This window comes from Perissodus microlepis, chromosome 1 (genome assembly GCF_051167445.1).
Source record: "Perissodus microlepis isolate ML-2025 ecotype Zambia chromosome 1, ASM5116744v1, whole genome shotgun sequence".
In the NCBI taxonomy this organism is placed as follows: Eukaryota; Metazoa; Chordata; class Actinopteri; order Cichliformes; family Cichlidae; genus Perissodus; species Perissodus microlepis.
The window spans coordinates 8,166,005-8,187,763 of record NC_140461.1 but is presented as its reverse complement, the minus strand read 5'-3'; the positions used below and the strand labels follow the sequence as shown (position 1 = coordinate 8,187,763).

Below are 21,759 nucleotides of genomic sequence, written 5' to 3'. Positions count from 1 at the left end.
AAAAAATGTTCATGGTCATACCTTGTTAGCCTGGACAAGAGAGAAGCATCATTGGCATTTTGCCTCTGCATCCACTGAAGTGGAATTGCCCTCCAACTCTCTATGGATTAAATCTTGGATGCAAAAAATAAACTTTTTAGGCTTTATTTAATGAGGCAAGAACAGCAAATTTGTAGAAATGATCTGTGAGGGGATATGTTTAATAAGGACAAATACACGCTTTTGCATCTGTGAGCTGCCCTCATCAATCTCAGTCTTGCTCGTTAAGGTTTAAATACCTTGCTCAGGGAAACTAATCACTGAAGGATGGAGGACAACCCTTATTTACTATCTGAGTAGGTATTTCTGACTTTTTGGCTATAAAATATCACTCTCTATATATTTTTCTTTTCTTTTGGTTTAAATAACCATTCATTTATCTTTTATCTACTATTATATCCTTCATATTACAAAAGTCTGTGATCACAGCCATGCTGCTTTCTTTTTAATTAATAGTCTAGTATTTTTGAAGATGCCCTGCCACCCATTGCAAATGTCCAAAGCCTGCAAGGAGCAAAGTTTGGAGTTCAAAGTCAAGCAATATGAACTGCATCAGCACAACTTACAGCTGGTGCGACAGATAAAATTTAGGATGCAGGGGAATTGGCGCTTAGTCCCTAGTGACAGTGGTGGCTTGATGCCTGTGTCCTAAAGCCTTCCTTTGTACTAGTAGCAAAAACACTTCCAACATTATGTGTGTGGAACAGGACAGAATTTGACACAAGCCACCGATTATTCTAAGAACCAATCTGACATTTTTTGTAAATAGTTTGTAAAGAATTAAAAAAAACTGGATTTTACTCTGACCTTTTGAAAGTACCGAGTGTATGCATATGAATATAATGAGTACTGGATAGAACAGGACATTAACATAATTTTCACTATTTTTTTTTCTCTATACACACCATAATCAATTTGAAATGAAGCAACCAGGTTGTGAAGGAAGAGTAATCTTTTAGCTTTAGATTAAAAAAACCCAACAATAACAACAAGTAGTACCTCTACTTTCATAGACCCAAAAACTGGGGGTACTATATAAAGGACTATTGACTGATAAGAAGCTTCATGGCCAGGTGCGGGCTGTTTCCACATAACTTTAAGAACAATTAGGTGATAAAAAAAAGTCAGGAGCTGAAGTATTAAAAGCTTGTACATAGTAGAAAAACCTGTCAATGAAGTAACAAAGGCAAGGAGACTCATTAGAGGGATACTGTATAGCAGAAAGTGGCAGAAGTTAATTATTAAAGTAAAGGAAAGCTCAGCAACACCAAAAGGCATAGAGGAGCATGGAAAAACCTCAAATGAAGGACTGGGGGATTTCTGACTATTGGTTATTTTTAATTATTGTTGATTATTGATTTATTTATTTTTTTAGTTGTTTTTTTTTTTCATTAAAATAGGTACATCACTGACAAAGTGTAAAATCAAGAGATGTCTTCATGAATGTAGAAACATATAGTTTATCTCAAGATGTAAACCAGTGGTAGCACTGAAAAGGCCATATTAGACTTTGGTAGAAGTCTGCTCAGTCCTGAAAGAAGATTCTTGAAATATTGTATTTTACCAGAATGATGAGTAAGAAGATTGAGACAAAAGGCTCCTGGTCATAAGCATAACACCTCATCTGCTTTGGAAGGCAGTGTTATCATATGAAAATGCATAACTGAAAGTAGTACTAAATTAATGTTGTTTATTCAGGGATCAATGACAAGATATAGGATTAATTTTAGGTGTATAGATCACGAAAGCATCTTAAAACAAAGAATTATAATATATGTATCAAAGTCAGTCACCTGAATTCAACTCAGCTGCACTTCATCCTTGAGTTACTGAACACACAAAAAGATGCCACAAATAAACAATAAGAATGAAAAGTAATCCGTAAATTAATCCAGTACAAATGGTTGTAATTCCTCAGTAGTTAACACCATATTTTTGCAAAAACCATACGAATTAAAGCTGAATTAAAGCCTGTGCTTTCAGTCATATCTGTATTGCTTCATTTCAAATCCATTGTGGATTAAAAATATTGGGTCGCTGTCAAATACGGACCCGACTTAAGCTAAAATTAGGCTCAATATATTGAGCAATGGCCTCATTTAGTTTAGAAACCACAGCGGGAGAAAAAGTAGTGGAAAGGTTATGAGTCTTATTAATAATATCATGAAATCTAAATAAGTGTTCATTTTAAGAGTCCAAATAATTTGAAAACTTTTAGAGGAGTTTAGACATTTCCAAATGACATTTCCAAATACTTAAAGCAATGACTACTCAGCTCCATTCTCTCTATCCCACCTATAAATGACCCCGACTAACTCAACAAAGAATAAAGAGGAATGACTTTTATCTGCCCTGATTGTGTGTGCATTTATAAAGCTATTCAAAACTTTCTTTCTCAAGAAAAAGAGACATGAGTCATAATGTCTTGTTAACCTATCGTCAGACATCTAACTTTCATCTCAGTGAAAGCTGTTCATGCTTCATGTGGTGTGTCAACTCTCTTGACAGTCTGTCATCTAGTTCTGGGTGCTGTCTTCCATGACACATTGTTTGGTGTTATTCGCATCATGTATCTGCAGTAACTCGTGATGATTAATTATTTTTCAAACTCCCCCTGCATTGTATTAAAAGAGAGTTGCATCTCCCCCTACTGTTTCTACTGTAAATGCTTCCATGCAAAATGAAATCAAAAAGAAATATATTGTATATTTCCAGGTTTTTATGTGTCCTCATCTCACTTTGTTGTGAGAACACTAGGATTTTGATATGAACAACATCTCATGTATAGTAGCTAAACTTTTTTTCTCCTGTAAACTAAAAGTAAAATGTATATAACGGAGGGTGTTTATTTGAAGGCTGAGTACATGTAAAAGTCAACATATACACAGAATACATTGGTAATAAAGCAGATATTCTCTCACACTTTGTTTGAACTGAAGCTACTATGAGTGTTTGGTGAGTTTCTTAACCCTTGGGCTGTTGGTAAATTAAGTTCTAACTTGTAAACAATGAGGTTTTGTACACTAGTTATGATTTTAAAAAAATTTAAAAAACTTTCTTCGCTGAGCAAGGGCAAAACATTTATGAGCAAATAATTAAATGATAGTGTCCTGCCACATGTGCACGTTAAGTATAAACACATTTATTCCCAGTAGGTTACAGATTATGTAGATTCTAATTCTCTTAGTGTGAGCTCATTTATATTCATGACAGTAGATAATTTCACTTCCTCAGCACACTATGCACAGAAAAACGTTGAAGAAACGAAAGCAGAATCTTAGTATTACTGTCAGTGTGTGGTCAGGTGTCTTAATTGCACCACGCCTCTTCCATCTAATGTATGGCAGCACTTATAGCTTAAACAAATAGAGCACACTACAAAAAATATTAATAATAATAATAATAATGATAATAATATTAAATAATTGTAACTATATCCAATTATCCAGCATGGTTTTATTTTTTTGTTTATTAACGGTCATGCACAAAAAAAATGTACATTACTGATTAGTAATTTTCATCTGCAGGTAAATTAATGTTGTTTATTTAGGGATCAATGACAAAATATAGGATTAATTTTAGGTGTATAGATCACAAAAGCATCTTAAAACAAAGAAATATAATATATGTATCAAAGTCAGTCACCTGAATTCAACTCAGCTGCACTTCATGCTTGAGTTACTGAACACACAAAAAGATGCCACAAATAAACAACACAATATTTGATGAGGTTAGGCTATGAAACACAAATAAAGAGCCGTATATGATGCCTACATAGCCCCCAAACCTTCCACAGCCTAAATAATACACAGACACACAGTAAATATTATATGGTTTATTTAAAATAAATAAATCAGGAACCCTTATTAGGATATTGTCAAAAATTAAATATGCCAAAAACAGTCTTAAAAGAGGTATTGAACATGATTCCTATATTATTCTCTGTACTTGTGTGCAGACATTTTTTTGTTATAATTATTTTTTCTGTGACTATAGAGGAGTTGCATATTATTGCATATTTATTCCTCTAACACATCATTTTTCATTTTAAGGACAAGATTTTTTTTAAATTTCACAATCAGAACGTTATCAAACAAACAGTAGTATTTTGAGAAGTGCCCCATTTATAAGGACTCTTCTTAGGACTTTCTTTTATGTCTTTAAGGTAATGTGTTTTTGTACTATGGGGCGTTGTAAACGTTTAAGCCAAGACTGAAATTCTACTTCACTGACTGCTGGTGCTCGTATTTCCTGAATACGTGAATGCAACAACATGCCACGTCAGCTGATGTCGCCACGTAAAACTCACGTGACTGCTCTCCCCACGTGACATTCGTCGGACACTTGGCAATATCATGGCTGCAGCAGCGCAGTAAGTTGTGATTGACTGATGAATATGTATTTATTATACGCCTAATAATTAATAGAGTGGTGTTAGCGTAACCTGCTTTGCTGCATGCATGCATGTTTCACTTACGTATTCGCGATATATGTTGCCAGCTAAAAAACACCCTTTATTAACTGTCAAACTGCGCGATAAGTACCCGTTTTTTAGTGAAATATGGGACTTCTTAACTATTGATACTTGCAGCTACTTTTTCGCTATTGTCTGTAATATTGTGACGCACTTTTGCTTTACTGCATGGATTTGTGTGTGTGTGTGTGTGTGTGTACCTAAACTGTTGGGTGCGTGCGTGTGTGTTTTAAAATCAGTATCAATATTAGAAAATAATCCAAAAAGTTACTAAATATTTCAGGGTAAAACTACATAGAAAGGGAACATTATCTGAGCTCAAGGAGCCACATGATTAAACGGAAGACACAGAGACAGCCTAAAAGCCACAGGAGAACTGGGACAAGTGTACCTTGAAAAGTTGTACAAAAGTCTGCAAATTCAACCGTGCATTGCTTTAGAATGTTAGATATAAAGTAACTATATATAGTAAATTAAACGTTGTCCTCAAGGGCTGTATAAGAAACGCTGTGAATTCCAGCAAAATGGAAAACCAACTTTTGAATTACTTTAGTTTTTTTAATGAATAAAAAAAAAAAACTAGCTAGCTACAAGGCTATAGGCTATAAATTGGTTAAAACTATTTTAATTCTTAAATTTCAGTCTTCTTGTTCCGAGTTTGTACACCCTGTAGTATTATGCTGATCTCAACAAAAGTCAATTTTATTGCAATTGTGAAACAACCCAGATTGACTTATTAACCATTATAAAACAATAAAATAATCTGCTGTGGTAATCATGAAAAAGTCTGCAGTCAGCACATATAAAGTTATCTCTGCTAGAGCGTCCCAGGCAATTTTCAGAGTGTGGAACAACAGATGAGACACCTCACAGTATTATGTAATCTAGCACAACAATAGAAATTTTGCCTGCAAAATTAGGGTTTTTCTAATCTTAAGTTATTGATACAGTTGTACTTATACAAGCTATTATTCTTATTTCTGAGCTTTTGCTGGGTGGAATAGTTGGCTTCCAGTTTCATAGATTTTATCTGCCTTGCTCAATAATAGAAGTGGCTCTATTTTTTTGCAGATACACACTTTAGCCAGTAAACTCAGTCAACCGTGAATGATACTGAAAGCCATCAGCCATTAAATTCTAGGAAGTTATGGATTAACCTTTGGTACAGATATGTTGGGTTTTTTATCTTATCAGCCAAGCTACAGCCAGAGATCAAGATTTATACCCAAGACCTATCATTTACAAGGCTGTCTATCTGTCTGTAGCTTATGTCTTAACTCTTCCCAAAGAGAGCTCGGGCAAAGGTTCACCTCTCTCTTTAAAAGTTTGATAGTACTGAGCAAATCCTGACGATTACTCCCAGGTAGAACTAAAAACACGACAGGTCATCTACTCCTGCTATTTATTCTGGAATAAATCTTTTTTTTATAGTGACTGTGATGTATTATTAGATAAAATCTTCATCACTCAACCACAATATTAAAGTTCCAACACCACAGTCTGTAGGGCCCAATAGCAAAGTCCATGTTTTGATGGTTCAGACCACTTTTGCTGACACAAGGAGGCCGGCACGGTATTAGGCAGGGTTTGGATGTTCTGTCTGAGTGCTGCTGGTTTGCCCTAACATTAATTGAGAATTGATCATTTATACTGCAATTATAGACAGATTTGGGACCAGAGATGGGCAGTAACGCGTTACTTGTAACGCGTTACTGTAATCCGATTACTTTTTTCAAGTAACGAGTAAAGTAAGGGATTACTATTGCAAAAACGGTAATTAGATTACCGTTACTTTCCCGTAGGAACGCTGCGTTACTGCGTTACTAAAACCATGATTTTTTTGCAAGAATGTCTCATGACAATGACGTAAGCGAGTGCGACGTTTGTGACAACAGCTGTGTGCAGATCAACAATGGATCATATATCGAGTGCAGGAGAGAGTATGAGCGTGCAGCGTTTAAAGCGTGGAAGTACTGACCTTATTTTGAGTTTGATTCCATAAAAAGTGACAAAAACATTAGCATCCGTTGTGCGTGGGAAGAAAACTTCTTTTTACAGCGAAAAAAAACCCTAAGCTTCCAAGCAAGCACCGAGTGCGCTATGACGTAATGGGAAATTCACAGAGAAACTCGCGGATTCTTCCACTGACCGCTGCGGCACACCTGCACCAGGGTAAACCTCCGCCTACCCTGCTCCTGCTTTACAGGTGAAAATAGAGCAACAGGACCGCTAGTCTGTGACTTCATTTATTTTCTGCTGTGTTTTACTTGCATCTATTTGAAAGAGTGAGTGTAAACACACACAAAAAAATATTTTATGTGCTGGAATGTACAGAAAATAGGTTTAAATGTTAAACTAATTTATTCAAGTCAGAGAATGTTGCATATAATTTAATTTTTGCTTGATGCACAAAGTTAAAAGATTAAAACTAATAAAACAAGTTTTAAAAAGGGACTTTTCCATTTGATTACATTTTGTGATGGATTATGCAGAAAAAGTAGAATTGGCCTGACAGATCTATTACTTTATTACCTATTCAGGTTGTAAATCGTGTTTTTAAAAAGTAACTAAGTAATTAATTACTTTTGAAAATAAGTAATCAGTAAAGTAACGGGATTACTTTTTTGGGTAAGTAATCAGTAATTAGTTACTGATTACTTTTTTCAAGTAACTTGACCAACACTGTTTGGGACATATGACTCCACTGTGTACTACCACAGTGGTACAACATTAACTGTGTGAATCAAGACAATTAATTTTTGCTATATAAATATCAGGATATGAGAGAATAACTGAATGATGCAAACAGTGTGGTAGGTTTAGTAATTGTGTTTGCAGTCTTGTGCTCGCTGATACAGGGCAGTTCTAATTTTGACTCCAACTATGCATCATTTTCTCCAGCCACTACTCCACCCTGAGCCACGTTGAGATATCTTGTCTTCCTGTCCTTTCAGACCTGTCTACTGGCTGGGTAATGACACCCTGATGGTGTCTGCTGCCCTTTTTGTCGAGAACCGACGGCGACTGTGCCAGGAGCTGAAAGCCAAAGATGGTGTGGTGCCAAAGTCAGTAGTGGTGCTGCAGGGAGGAGAACAGACGCAGAGGTACTGCACGGACACAGACGTCCTCTTCAGACAGGTTGGTACATGTATTGGTAGTGTATTTATTCATTCGTTAAAGGAGCCCAGCCTATCAGTGAGTTTGCTCTTTATTGTAGAGCTGCAGAGATTCCTTGTGTAACTTGATTACAAAAAATCCTTGAGGGAAATTCTTTGCTTCAATGCTTTGTTTAATCAGTGTAAGCATGAACGTTTCTCTCACACAAAAACAGAACTGCAACAGAAACATATTTAGGAGTTTGCGTGTGAAGAAAAAGTATTACAACATTAAGCCCAAACGACCCCCAGTTTTCTCCACAAAAAGTAGGGAAGATGATGCTGTCGTAGTTTAATGTGGAGTCTACTCAGGTGTTAAGAGTTAAAGTGTGTTTTTAAGGTCTAAAACAGCAGGATTGCCATAAAAACTTTCTTCATCGGATCTTCATCAAACCACAAGCACAAATCTGAAGACTTTTTAGCTCCTTCCATCCACCACCAGGTTTTGGCTTCTCTCTACTCCCAATGAGGTTTAGAATTAATTTCAAGAGCCTTTTGTTTGACTGCAAAGCCCATCATGGTATAATTTGCTCAGTATGGCTCTTATGCGTTGTTTAGCCACAACTGCACATGTTTAGCACCTATTAACATGTATTTTACTTATTACTTATCTATTCCATTATTTATTGTGATTTATTTTTCTTTTCATAGCACGTTGGCCAATGTGAGTTGTTTTTAAATCTGCTTGTTTTCTAAAAATTTGAGTTGAATTTTACACAGCAACAAATATACAATATGCCTCTTAGTCTGACACTATTTTTTAGTCAGGCAGCTTGCTTAAGGCTGACTACTGACTAAAGCAAGGGGTGAGTCTAAAAGGGGGACATGGGGTGTACTACTACGTCATATTTATTTCAATAAATTATATTATATATTAAAATGTAAATGGCCTGTATTTGTATAGCGCTTTACTCAGTCCCTAAGGACCCCAAAGCGCTTTACACTACATTCAGTCATCCACCCATTCACACACACATTCACACACTGGTGACGGCAAGCTACATTGTAGCCACAGCTGCCCTGGGGCGCACTGACAGAGGCGAGGCTGCCGAACACTGGCGCCACCGGGCCCTCTGACCACCACCAGTAGGCAAACACGGGGTTAGTATCTTGCCCAAGGATATTTGGGCAAGGAGGAAGCCTGGGATCGAACCACCGACCTTCTGGTTAGTGGCTGACCTGCTCTGCCACTAACATAATTCTCCACACCCTGCCACAAATATCTTGGACAACCTGTACACTGCATAGAAAAAACTTACCTGCATTTTTTTCTTGAATATAACTCTTCTACAACACAAACTCAAGACTGTTATTTGTTTGAACAGAAATCAGTCTGAATATTGAAGGTTTACTTTTGATGTCACTTGACCTAACTGGCTGGACAAAGGAAAGCTCTTATATTTCCCATGAAATATTCTGAACAAAGCTAGTTCATTAATCCTGTTACTGATTCTTGGATTGTACAGGAGTCTTTCTTCCACTGGGCTTTTGGAGTGACTGAGGCTGACTGCTACGGAGCCATTGATGTGGACTCTGGGAAATCCATTCTTTTTGTTCCTAAACTGCCCGAGAGCTATGCTACTTGGATGGGAGAGTGAGTCACACTAATCCTCAAAGAGCAGTGTACAAGGCCGACATCAGCATCCGCTAGTCCATAGCAGTGAGCTATACCTTCAAGGAAGGGCTGACAGTTATGTTATCAGCTTTTAAACCTTGTGTATTTAATTGTGTATTTTATTTATTGTCAAATGCAATATAATATATAATCATTTTATAAATACATAGACCTCCTCAGTCTTAGTTATTTGGACTATAGCAGTGCTGCCCTATAATATCAAGATCACTTACTCACTACAGAATAAATTGTTCAGTTAAACTAGATTTATTTATTTATCCATAGTATTGTTTGGTTGTGTATAAGACGATCATTGAAAACTCTGGACACCATAACCGATACTGACCATCTCACATGGTCATGCTCACTTCCCTAATCTAGAAACCTAAAAGCATCTTTTGTCATATGACTCTTTAAGAAAAAAAATTCACTCAAAAGTAACGTGATCAGCAATTAATGTTCTAGGTTCTGCTCAGTTTCTTTCCCCTCTGAACTCTGTCCTCAATACTGCACTTCTGCTAGTGTGTTGTAACATAGCCCATCAGTAATGTTTTAAGAGACAAGCCTTTGAAAATTCATCTGATTTTATGTGTATGGTTTGTCTAGTGCACTTGTTCATCAGTTTTATGTTTTTCGTTTATTGACAGGATCTTTCCCAAAGAGCACTTCAAGGAGAAGTATGCTGTTGATGAGGTGCACCACACCTGTGACGTAAGTCTGTCAGTGTTGGTCTTTACAGCCCAGCCTCTCTGGTGTGATCTATTTTTCTGTATGGTAGCTGATCTTTAATGTTAATTGATAAAGCCATGACCAGGATCAAAGGACATTAGTGCCGTTTTCCTCACATACGTTGCAGCTCTGAACTTTTATAGTCATTACCCAGCAAAGGTGCAGTTGGCTCACTCATGAAACTAGAAACGGTTACAAGTGAGAAAAGTCAAAGAATCTTGAATTCAAATTTATTGAAGAATTCTGTGAGACCAAAGGCAGCGATACACGTGTAACTTCCCAGGGGAAGAAAAAACTGAAACCTTATGCTGGGGCAATAGCACTAAACCCTTTAAGAACATTTGATCAGATTTTACTGGTGATTTTATACATACCCTGATAACTATTAGAATTAAAGTTAATGTACATAATGCTTCAAAATTACTGGCCACATAAGTGCCTAGAGCCATTTCAAGATGAATGGCGAGCCTTGCTTTTAGAAGGACTTTGATTAAACAGCCTAACCTTTCAGCTCCCTGGTACAAAGTCAGTGTGATATATAATTATACTGATGTGTGAAAAGCGCAGGTAATAGACAGGTGTATTCACAAGTAGATAAGATAAGATAAGATAACTCTTTATTGTCATTGCACAGTCATACATAGTACAATAGTACAATGAAATTGGAAAAACTGTCCTACGTCGGCACTACATATAACACAACACGACACAATATGACACATCACAACGCAGGTGGCCTTTATGCATCCTGCCTCCTGCATGCTACCCAGGCACCATCTGAGCCTAAATTAAACAGTATTTTCAGTAGTGAGAATACTGCTGATGTAAGCCATCTCTTGCTCTGTGCTACAAATAAGAAAGGGTAACTTTTGAAATTGTGCTATGTGTTTTAAAACAGATATTATTTTTTTAAAGAAGAATCGTCACTATGCTAGTTGCACATCTTGGCTAAACCCCTATCGACAACCTTCTACAAGATATGTGCCAAATACATTTTTAGTGCAGGTCTTATTTGATTTATAGTTAGTTATTGAAATTATAATAGAATATTCATGGAAAGGTTTGAAATGATTTCTGAGACCTGTTTGTATTTGCATATAATAGAAAGATAGAACTAAGGTTATTTGTGTGAGACGGTGGAAAATCTCAGAGGATAGTCCTTAACCTTGTTGAGAAAATGTGGACAGTGCTTTTGGCTCCCCCAAAGCACATGGAGCATTACACTGATAATCCATTTGGTACAACAGTTCATTAGAATGCATAACTGAGAAAGAGCCAAACCACCCATACTCTTAGGGGGGCTTCATTTTGAATTTTATTATTTAAATTTGTAACCTGCACTTCTGTTTGCTTCATTTAACAGCCCAGGGTGAGGAATGCACTTAAGTTAAGGCTCTTTGTAATTGCATGTTTTGAGAGACTAGAAAAACGGTTATGTTTATCAATTTTGACAGCAGATTCCCAGGGGAGCTGTACTGGTGGATTGACAGCACCAGAGCTATTCTGGAGGTGTTCATGTTAACAAATCATAAAATATATTCAGACTACAATATAAGAGTGTTCACTAGCCAGAAAATAATAACATAATTATACAGTAATTTCCATGTTTACATTTTGTCCAAGTGATGATTCATACTTCAGATGATATTTCAGGTATTTTAACATCTCTGCACCTGCTTGAGGTGTTAGATATCCTAATTAGTCACACGTTAAGATGCAAGTCATCTGCCAATTTTTCCATGAATCAACACCAGCTTGAAAAAAAATAATAAACTGCGTGACTACCTACAAATACCCAAGGCTGACATCTAGAAAGACAAAAAAACAGTTGGTGGTGTTCAGCATTCAGATGGCAATGCTGCCTACAGAAGAACCAAAAAGAGAACAATATTTCTTTCTTATCCAAATCAGGTCATGAATATTTTAGGCAGCACTCAGACATGGGAGGTATTGAGGCACACACACACACTTTTCATTGCACTACCCTACTTTAAATGCACACAAATCACCTTTAAATTGTTGAATTTGTGTTTTAATAGTATCTGGCATTTTTATGATTCTGTTGTGTTGTTTCAATATTTTTTTAACTTTTAAATAATAGATGCATTTCTAACCATGAGCAGATCCTCTATGCATCATCACTATATACAGGGTAAATGTTTTCATGTTTTAAATTTACAGTTGAGAATGATAATGATTTCCTCACATTGCCATTAAAACTGTTCAGACACTATTCATGTGAGTGTCCTTTCAAACTATGTCTTATTCCAGTTTCTAAAAGTTGAGCTGCTAGAATCTAGATTGTAGGTTTTGAAGATAAAGTGTGTTTTAAGACAATGAAGTGAATATTTTAGGAATTTTAGTTTTATTAATAATAGTATTATTATTTGGCAGATACTTTTCTGACAGGCAGATATGTTGTATTGTAGAGGGTGATAACATGTAGTCTTACAGAGTTGTAATATATGTCCTTGTGGCGAAGGAGCTGATTCAGTCTGTTAGATAAGGAGCTCCGCTGCCTGCCCAGTAAGTGGTGCAGAGGATGGTCAGGATTATCTGTGATGGATAGCAGATTGTGTGACCAGTTTTCCAGCCAGTCATAAAGCCAGACTTCCTAATTAGTTTATTGAGTTTATTGGTGTCTCCGGCTCTGATGCTGCTCCTCTAGCACTGTAGAGCATTTTGGTGCACACATCATTTCAGCTGCCTTTGGAACTCTGATCCATAGAGTTCACTTGGGGAGAAGAAGGGGAGTGAGGGTGAGTGGAGACCAGAGTTTGTGTGGAGGAGACAGCAAAGGGCTGTGAACCAAACCTGTTGAAGACATCGTTTAGCTCATTTGCTCTCTCCAGGCTGCCCACTGGTTGTCTGTCTGTCACTTTAAACCCAGTGATTGTCTTTATTTTACTCCCGTAGGAGTCTTTGCGTTTCCTCAGCTTCACCCTTAGGTCGTGCTACATGCTTCTCAGTTCTTCCCTGTCCCCAGACCTGAAGGCTTTTTTTCTTTTTATTAAGCAGCTCTTTCAGGTCAGTGAGCCAAGGCTTTATTGTTCTTACAGCAGCATAGCGTCCTGCTGGAGAAGCCACAGAGGCAGGATGGTTCCTGCCAAAGTCACCTTTATTCTGCCACCTGAAAGCAAAGGAAAACTTGTGCTTGTTATTTCTACCATTCTATTATATGTCTAATTAGTTTTTGTCTGCATTCCTGTAGATAGCCAATGTCCTGTCCAACCTAAAACCAGCAGTTCTCCTCACACTGGTATGTCTCACTCATTCTTGCCCAATTACAGCTAATACTAAGCTTCTGTTAAGTAGTATTGAATATTGCTGGTATGGGAGTATTTTGCTGAATCATCCTCACCCTAATCACCCCTCTGTACCCTGCTTTATGTTGGCTCCCACCTCAGTTGTATGAAAAATAAAAATTTTGTTTAATTGAGCTCTTACATAGTAGCACCAAATCTGTTTTTGAAAAAGGTTACCTTTTAAAAATGGATGAACTCCTAGATACCAGAAAATATTTACTAAGCTGTATAAACATTTGAATTCACACGGTGGTGATGTGATCACTTGTTTGCCTGTTTGAAATTTTTTTTTGCAGCGAGGACAGAATACAGATAGTGGGAGCACTTGCCGTGAGGCCTCCTTTGATGGAATTAGTCGGTATGTTTAATTGGCTTCAATTTGCATTAACATAATTATACTTTGTTTGTGGATGGGTTTTTTTCTGTTTTTCACTAAGTATGCAGAAAACTCTTACATATACTTATTGTTGCTGATTAACCTAATTTCAAAAATATTTCAATTAAACAAATTTTCTTGTTATTCATTGATTAATAATAGCATTGTCCTTGGCACTGGTCTTTGTTCTTTTAACTGCATATATTTGCTATTTTTATCATCCTACTCTAACCCCAGATACTTGTGAAAAAGGCTCAAGTACTTGTTTCAAAAGAAATGTAACCATTTGCTTCATATTCATTTAATTTCTTTTCTTTTTGCTTTTCTTTCTTGGATTAGCTTCCAAGTGAACAACACTCTTTTACACCCTGTCATTGTGGACTGGTAAGTAATTAAAATTTGTCACTGAAAAAGTCCACTTGAGAAAAAGCACTTTTTGCCTACGAGTTTGTTCAGTCAGATTCTCGCAAATCTTGGCAATTACAGCTGCCCAGTCAGGTAATTGTGTGTCTGCTATCAGAAACGGGGGCTTTTCTTGTGGTTGTTTCTTTTTCTTTCTTTTTTTCCCCTCTCAATTGAGAAGTGAGACTGTGTGGATGTAATGGACTTCGTGCTTGCCTGGTTGTCCTTGGCATTAGAGCTTGCACCCTCCAGATGAATTGACATTTTCTAAAATGAGGAGGAATGCTTTTCAGGCACACCTCATGGGAAGCAGGGCTTGATTGAACCCTCTGCACACTCGTCTCACTACAGCTCTTTTTTCCCCCCTTTTAATTACTGTTACTGTTTGTTACAAGTGCATTGGATTATTTATGTGGATTATTTGTGTAGAAATCTTTATTTCATTTCATTACTAAGCCATCTTAGGTACACACAAAACATGAGAACAGCATGGTATGAATTAGCAAGCAAAGTTTTAATTCAAGTGAAAGACTCACATTGTAGACATACATATTATAGGTAGCTCTGCAACAGTAGCTTATAAAGCATCAACTGTAATAACAAAAAATGACAGATCTCATTTATATACAACTTACCTTAAAATTACCTAAAACAAGCTTCTCGACACATGATTCTTACACTCGTTGCTATGTTAGCAGTGTATATTAGAAATGACTATTTCAGCCACTAGAGTACAGATGTTGCACTAAATATGGGTACTTTTTCAAACTTTCTGTCCTTGCTCATCTTAATAATGACATCAGTGGAATGGAATCAGTCCAGTTTTGAGTTTGCATACTACAAGAATCGTCCACGAAATAGCTGCCATGAAAATCCCCCTGGGCAAATTGACAGCATTGCTACTACCTCTCTTACTGGTGGTACCAAACTAGTTAAAACTGATTGTCTCTACAAGTTTTGAGATTGCAGCTAATTTCTATTTACCTCAAATAAAAATAAGGACGTTTGCTTATTTTTTTACTTAGTCACAAACAGAATTGCAGTGTTGCTAGCAAAAAGGTTTGGAAAATAAAGTACAGGTTAAAGAAAAATACAGTTTTCTTTTAGTCTGGGGCCTATATTCTGTATACTATATGGCTGTAGATCCACTGTAATGTGTAATGTGATTTTCTTAGTCAGAGAGACAGCTGGTTACTCCTTCTCTGTTTGCAGCCGTGTCGTTAAGACTGATATGGAGCTGGAGGTCTTACGCTACACCAACAGAGTTTCCAGCGAAGCCCACAAAATGGTAAGTTAGCTCTCAGTTAAACAGGCGATTTTTAAAAACTGAAAGTAGTATATTTATGGAACGAAAGGAAAAGGAAGGAAAAAAAATCAGAGCATGGAATTAAACACGCAAAGTATCAAAAAGCTTATTACATTTTAAAACTCCCCCAAAGGTGTAAAGATCTCAGGATCCTCTAAGACATAAAATCGATAGTGTTTAAACAGTTTAAACTTCCTCCAGTAGCTTGGAGGCGAGCAGTTAACTGTGGTAGCATTTGACCAATAAGCTGTAACATTAAAGCAATACTTTACATCTGCACAGGATTTGACTCTATCAACATAAATAACCTCTTCAGGGGCTGAGCAGCAGTTAACCTCACAATTTTATCTGTCCTTTAAAGTCACTCACAATAAGTGTTGCGTGTGTGCTGTTTAAAAAAGAGAAGCTCCCAAATAAGCATCTCTCATACTTATAAAAACCTTATGCCTTTATGTAGTACTTCACTGCAGCTCTACAAAATACACTATTTTGCACATAAACTGTGTAAAGAACATTTATTAAATGTGTTATAAAGAAGAAGAGCAGAATCAGAAATTAGCACATTTGGTTATACATTGCGCTAAAAGTAAACTACTTAATTATGATGCACTTCCAGTTGATTCTTTATCCATATAATCTTTAAATATAACAACTTTAAACACCCTAACGTGCTCTAGCAGCTCCAAATGCTTAACTAGAATAAGCAATATGAGCACCTAATTACTTAGCATATCCCTTCGTAGTGCACATTACAAAGTGATTTTCAGCCTCCATTACTCATGCTGTGTTTACACACTGGTTGTTTACACCAGCAGAAATGTTTAACCACTTTATCAAAAATAGTTAAACTGATGCTCAGTTAAAATGTTTATTTTACCACAAAGCTTGGCTAGAATCCAGTAATGTCCCTGCAGTTAGCTACTGCAATGAAAAGATCCATCTGTTTCTTTATTTCCCTGCCATGTGTATCACACACAGTCAGCTTTGTCTGTGTTTAAATTCATGGGGGTATTGTGGGAAGATAAAACCATGGCACAAGATCATGGACATTTGTTTCATAGTTTGATAGAACTGGAACCAACACACCTCCAGCAGAGATTCAAAAGATTTCTGCCACAGTGCAGTCAGGTACAAAAATACATTAATAAGTTTAAAAAAAGCTTAACTTGCACTCTGTGGACATTGAAGATCATTTTAAAGGAGGATGGAATTTGAATTTAATTTAAAAAGGATTTAGAAAATAGATTTCAAGCTGGCTAATCTCATATATTGTTTTTCTTTTTTGCATAGATCATGAAGCATGTGAAACCCGGAAAGAAAGAATATGAAATGGAGAGGTCAAGTTTTTTTTTTTTATTATGAAGACGTAAAAACTTGTGTTTGGTGACAAGACATGGAAGCACACTGCATTCCTTAGACTTTACTTACTCTTGCTTACTTACATGATAATGAATTTTTTGAGCAAGTGGACTTAGTCCACAATAATTTGGGTAGATGTTATGCTGATGCATTTACTATGTTTGACGATATGTAATTGGTTTGTTATATATTATAATTGGATTAGTTAAACCTTTGATGTGTAAAATTAGCAGCAGGTGATGATGAATGAATAAATCAGTTTAGATTACACCCTGATGACACAGATGAAACAAACAGAAATGTCACACCTCTTTGCTTGCTTAGAATTATTAGCTCCAGTGTAGTAGGAAATCTGAAGCCCTTGTTAATAATGATGTGTAACGTAATGACTGGTTACTCAGTAACTGGCAAGTGTGCATATTGCTTCACTGCATGCTTCTGGTATACAAACATAGTATAGGATTACAATTCAGATTCAGTGCTTGGTTGTAGTTTTGAGGTACTCAAAATATCGGTGCTTAACACAAGAAATATGTAATGGTATAAATATTTCAGTTTACTTTCTTCATGTCTGAGTATTCACTACCCTTGGTGTCTTAGTAGCTTTCCATCATGCTCATTTGTGCTGGCCATTTAAGAGGAATCGTTTAACATCCTACACAGGTCTGCAATGCTGTCGAGATTCATAAAGGTGTTTGATGTGTTTGGCCATGTGATGATTAAAGAATGAGTGCTGAATGAATTCTTAAAAAGCATAGAGTCAGGAAAAGGGCAGAGGAAGCCTGTCAGGTAATTAGATTTTTTTTTCCTTCTATCTTTGCAGTCTTTTCCAGCACTACTGCTATACTAAAGGAGGAATGCGCCACACCTCTTACACCTGTATTTGTGGAACGTGAGCATTGACAATTCATTACCTGTTTTATTTCTGGTATTAGAAATCAAATTGAGTCTGTTCTTCCTGGTGCCAAAAATGAATGAAGGAAAACCATTGCTGTAGTGCTTTTTTTCCTTTAGAGTTTAATACCGGCAATCGTAGCATACTGATCATACAATCGAGCAGTTGACCCTGACACCATAGCCCTAGGCATTAGAGCACCAAATACTCTGTTCCTCTATTAAGTTGAGCGCTCCTAGGGGGAAAGAAAATACTTCAATTTTAGACAAAATTGCAATACATTGGAGGAAACTATGCTACTGCAGTACCTTCAAGGGTATATGACACAGTTGAGCAGGCTCCATGCATCTCTTCTGTATCCCTGGTGATTTGTTGGCCAGAATAAACTATGCTCATTAAAAAAAACTGTATTAACATCCCCCCTTTAGCTGTGAGCGAGCAGCATCATTATGGATGAAAGATTTTGAAATGTTGTTAATCATGTTCTGGCCTTTTGGGTTAAAGGCCATGCATCATGAACATTGTAAAGATTAGTGGCCTGTAGATGAAAGTGTTTTTCCTGTTAAAACTAGGGGTTTAAAACAAGAGATTGGAATCCATTTGATGGTTTAAAGTATTCTGTGCTTTGAAGAATAATAGTTATTTATGTTTTGTGACTGGATGTCTTTTCAATGTATGCATTGTTTATTCCCACCAGTGGCAATAATTCCTCTGTTCTCCATTATGGTCATGCTGGCGCTCCTAATGACAAGACAATCACAGATGGAGATATGTGGTGAGTACCGATGGGTTGTGGGGTTTTTTTTAATGAGTGGGGGGGGACTACAACCACCTCATTCTTCTGGATCTTAATTCAGAATGTGTACAGGTTCCCCTAAATGAGCCATTTCCCAGCATACAGTTTTTGTCAAATACCATCGCAAATGCCATCAAGGTTACTGTTCTTGTGACCTTTAGTGACTTTGCCATCTCTGTGCATCTCTTTTTATCGAAAAGCATGTGGGACACAAACCTAAAACATGTTGGAAATAAATTCTTTAATAATTCTCTAATCATTTTTATTTGTTTTGTCTCCTGCAGTCTCTTTGATATGGGTGGAGAGTACTATTGCTACTCCTCGGACATCACCTGCTCCTTCCCAGCTAATGGCAAGTTCACTCCAGACCAGAGGGCCATCTACGAAGCCGTCCTGAAAGCCTCACGTGCGGTGATGGCTGCCCTCAGACCAGGTTATATTATTTTACCTAACTAAAATTAAAGTGAGCAAATGTCATGAAAACTGAATCTGCTGTTCCTATTGAAACATAGCAGCATAGGGGTTAAAAACTAATTAATATATTACAGATATAGAAATCTGTTTTTCTTAAGTACAAATCATAACTGATCACCATGAGGATACTTGTCTGTAAAGTCTTTAAACTGGTTACACGTGTAGTGTTTTCGGTAGTTACAAAAGTATTCTTTAGTATTCATTACAATTGGAGCTTTGAAAATAATATCCTTGTCAATTACAGTTCCTAAAAAATTAATAAGCTTTTAAAATAACATGCATAGTTACATTTTTAACTGCTTTGTTGTTCATTGACAAAAATGCTTGTTTTGAAGGTGTGAAGTGGACCGACATGCACCGCGTGGCTGACAGGGTTCACCTGGAAGAACTTGTAAAGATTGGCATCCTACATGGCAGCGTGGAGGACATGATGAAGGTCCACCTGGGCTCTGTATTCATGCCCCATGGCCTTGGACATTTGCTGGGTATTGATGTGCACGATGTAGGAGGTTACCCTGAGGTGAGAACAGAACTCTTATGTTCTGCAATTTCACACAACACAACAACTAGTCAGCAGTTATTTCTGTGACAGTAATAGTCTGAAGACAGTAGAGGACGAAAATATTTCTGTTACTGGAATATTGATGTGTCCTCAGTAATAAAGAGACCATTGGTGCAGAAGTGAGAGAGGAACTAAATTAGGCCAAGCTGCAAGGAACAAGTTCAGGATGAGGACAGGAGCGAGGGGAAGATGAAATGTCATCTGAACTTTGAGCACAGATAGTTTCACGCTGTGGTGGAGGAATTTGTAGTGATATTCAGTTTTGACATGTAAATAGAGAAGTTGGTTAACCCTCAGCATTTCCAGTAGAACTACTGAATGTTATCCTGCTGACAGCAACAGTATGAGAATTAAACTTTGAGGGGATGGGAATCACTGAATGCAGTGCTCAGTGTGTGGATACATGACAATACTGTTGACTGACTTTGGTAAGTGTGACAGGAAAATATAAAAATGATGAATTAATAAACTTCCATGTTATATGGCTCTTACCTGTCTCTTCTTCTTGTTTGGGTAAAAAGCATTTTGATGATTTTTACATAAAGTCTTGCATGAAAAACCCTGAAATATTTTGACTTTGATGAGCAAACTGACAAATAATATAATAGCATTTATTTATGGTATCAGACACAGTAGTTGGAGAAACCTCAATTTAGTCAGTTTTGCACATATTTTAAAAGTACATTCATTTAAATAATTAAATAATACTACTGTCAACTGCTGTATAGGGTATCGAGCGAATTGACGAGCCTGGATTGAAGAGTCTTAGGATGGGCCGCCTGGTGCAGGAGCGGATGGTTCTTACCGTGGAGCCTGGCATATACTTCATCAACCACCTGCTGAACCAGGCCCTGGCTAACCCTGCCCAGAGCTGCTTCATCAACAACCAAGTGCTGGCTCGCTTCCGTGGCTTCGGAGGGGTTAGTATGCTTGCACAGTTCTTTTTGTTGTTTATGTTGGACCAGGGTGGTAACAGAACAAAGGGCCAACTGATACTGAAATTAATTCAGCTTCTGCTTGGTTTACAGTCTGACAGGATTGGTATTCTTTCATGATTTGCTAAAGGCCAAATGTGCAATGTTGAAGATACAAGCTATAAAGATTGAATAATGTCACTTTAAGCATGAAAATGTCAGCCAGTTTAAAATTTAAGGTGCTGCTATCTCTAAAATTGTGTCTGTAGAGTGTGCTTTTCCTTGTCCCACCATCTGTGACTTTTTATATGTAAATTAAACACTGCAAGATCTATTGAATGTTATGGTATTTTAGGTATTGTGTCATATTTTTGATCAGTTCAAAGTCACAATAGAACCTAGATTGTCATACAAGTATTTATAAAGTCTATTAACTGAAAAGTAATATCACAAATATGTTTATGCTAATTAATGTTAGAGTAACAGATTTTCTGTCAAGGCCATTTAATGACAAATCCTGAAAAATCAGCAAAATAAATGTGAGGATGTATTCCTCCAAAGAAAGTAGTATAGTAGCTCAGATCAACCTAAAATACATTTCAAATTGATAGTTTGAGTTAAAATTTCTTAAACTAGGGTATTCCTACAAAATAAATCAGCAAATGAAAATGTATATTTAAAAAACTTTCAGTAGCTGATCCAGCTCATTTCAAATCTTTGAATGCCTCCTGCTTTTGACTATTGTCATGTGTCACTAACCACTTTGTTCCTTCTTTCTGTAGGTTCGCATTGAAGATGACATCGCGGTCACAGCAGATGGCATAGAGCTGATGACTTGTGTACCTCGTACAGTTGAGGAGATTGAAGCTTTTATGGCTGACTCCACAAAACCTTTCAGTCCAGTTGTTTGAAGAAACTAAATTAACTTTCATTGAAGTTTTCTATATGATTACTGAGGAATATCAACAGTAATCAGTAAAGCTCAACTTATTTCTTGACTCTCATATCTTAATCATGAAACAGATACGCAATCAAGATCAGCAGCATCACATAAAGCTTTTGTAAAGTTTAAAGTTCTGATGTACATTAACCACTGTCAGTTTTACTTGACAAACTTTGCAATAATACAGTATTACATTAAAATCTTTGTGCCTCCAAGGAAAATACATTTTCTGATTTTAAAAAAATATTCTTATATGTTCCTCTTTGTAAACATTGCATTGAAATTGCCGTAAATAAATCTTTTAATTTCCAGCTGTGTAAAAGATTTGTTCATTTATTGGTCAGTTAAAAAAGCATTTGTAAATATACAAATTGTTACACTTGACAAAGAAATAGTGCAAACAAGACAGTAATTA

At 36.7% G+C, this 21,759-nt stretch overlaps 1 protein-coding gene across 2 annotated transcripts; it reads left to right on the top strand.

Moving 5' to 3' along the window:
• The first annotated feature begins 4,319 nt into the window (after positions 1-4,319).
• On the top strand, positions 4,320-21,655 carry pepd (peptidase D). Of its 2 annotated transcripts, none has more exons than XM_084928794.1 (15): positions 4,320-4,411; positions 7,468-7,651; positions 9,135-9,262; positions 9,931-9,994; positions 13,224-13,271; positions 13,614-13,675; positions 14,033-14,077; positions 15,308-15,383; positions 16,692-16,738; positions 17,584-17,652; positions 18,353-18,430; positions 18,736-18,884; positions 19,261-19,445; positions 20,216-20,407; positions 21,184-21,655. In XM_084928794.1, the coding sequence occupies exons 1-15, from the start codon at positions 4,395-4,397 to the stop codon at positions 21,310-21,312; spliced, it is 1,473 nt and encodes a 490-aa protein (XP_084784920.1). In that variant the 5' UTR covers positions 4,320-4,394; the 3' UTR covers positions 21,313-21,655. The 2 variants fall into 2 exon arrangements, with proteins under 2 accessions (XP_084784920.1, XP_084784912.1); XM_084928786.1 differs by lacking the exon at positions 4,320-4,411 and adding an exon at positions 4,420-6,719.
• Positions 21,656-21,759: the final 104 nt, after the last annotated feature.

What these genes read in the sequence shown, in the direction of transcription:
- pepd (XM_084928786.1), top strand. Translation starts at nt 6,622, where the DNA reads ATGGGAAATTCACAGAGAAACTCGCGGATTCTTCCACTGACCGCTGCG. An exon ending in AAAGAATATGAAATGGAGAG is followed by an intron (nt 16,739 to 17,583) that starts GTCAAGTTTTTT and finishes CTATCTTTGCAG; the next exon opens with TCTTTTCCAGCACTACTGCT. An exon ending in GCTTCCGTGGCTTCGGAGGG is followed by an intron (nt 20,408 to 21,183) that starts GTTAGTATGCTT and finishes TTCTTTCTGTAG; the next exon opens with GTTCGCATTGAAGATGACAT.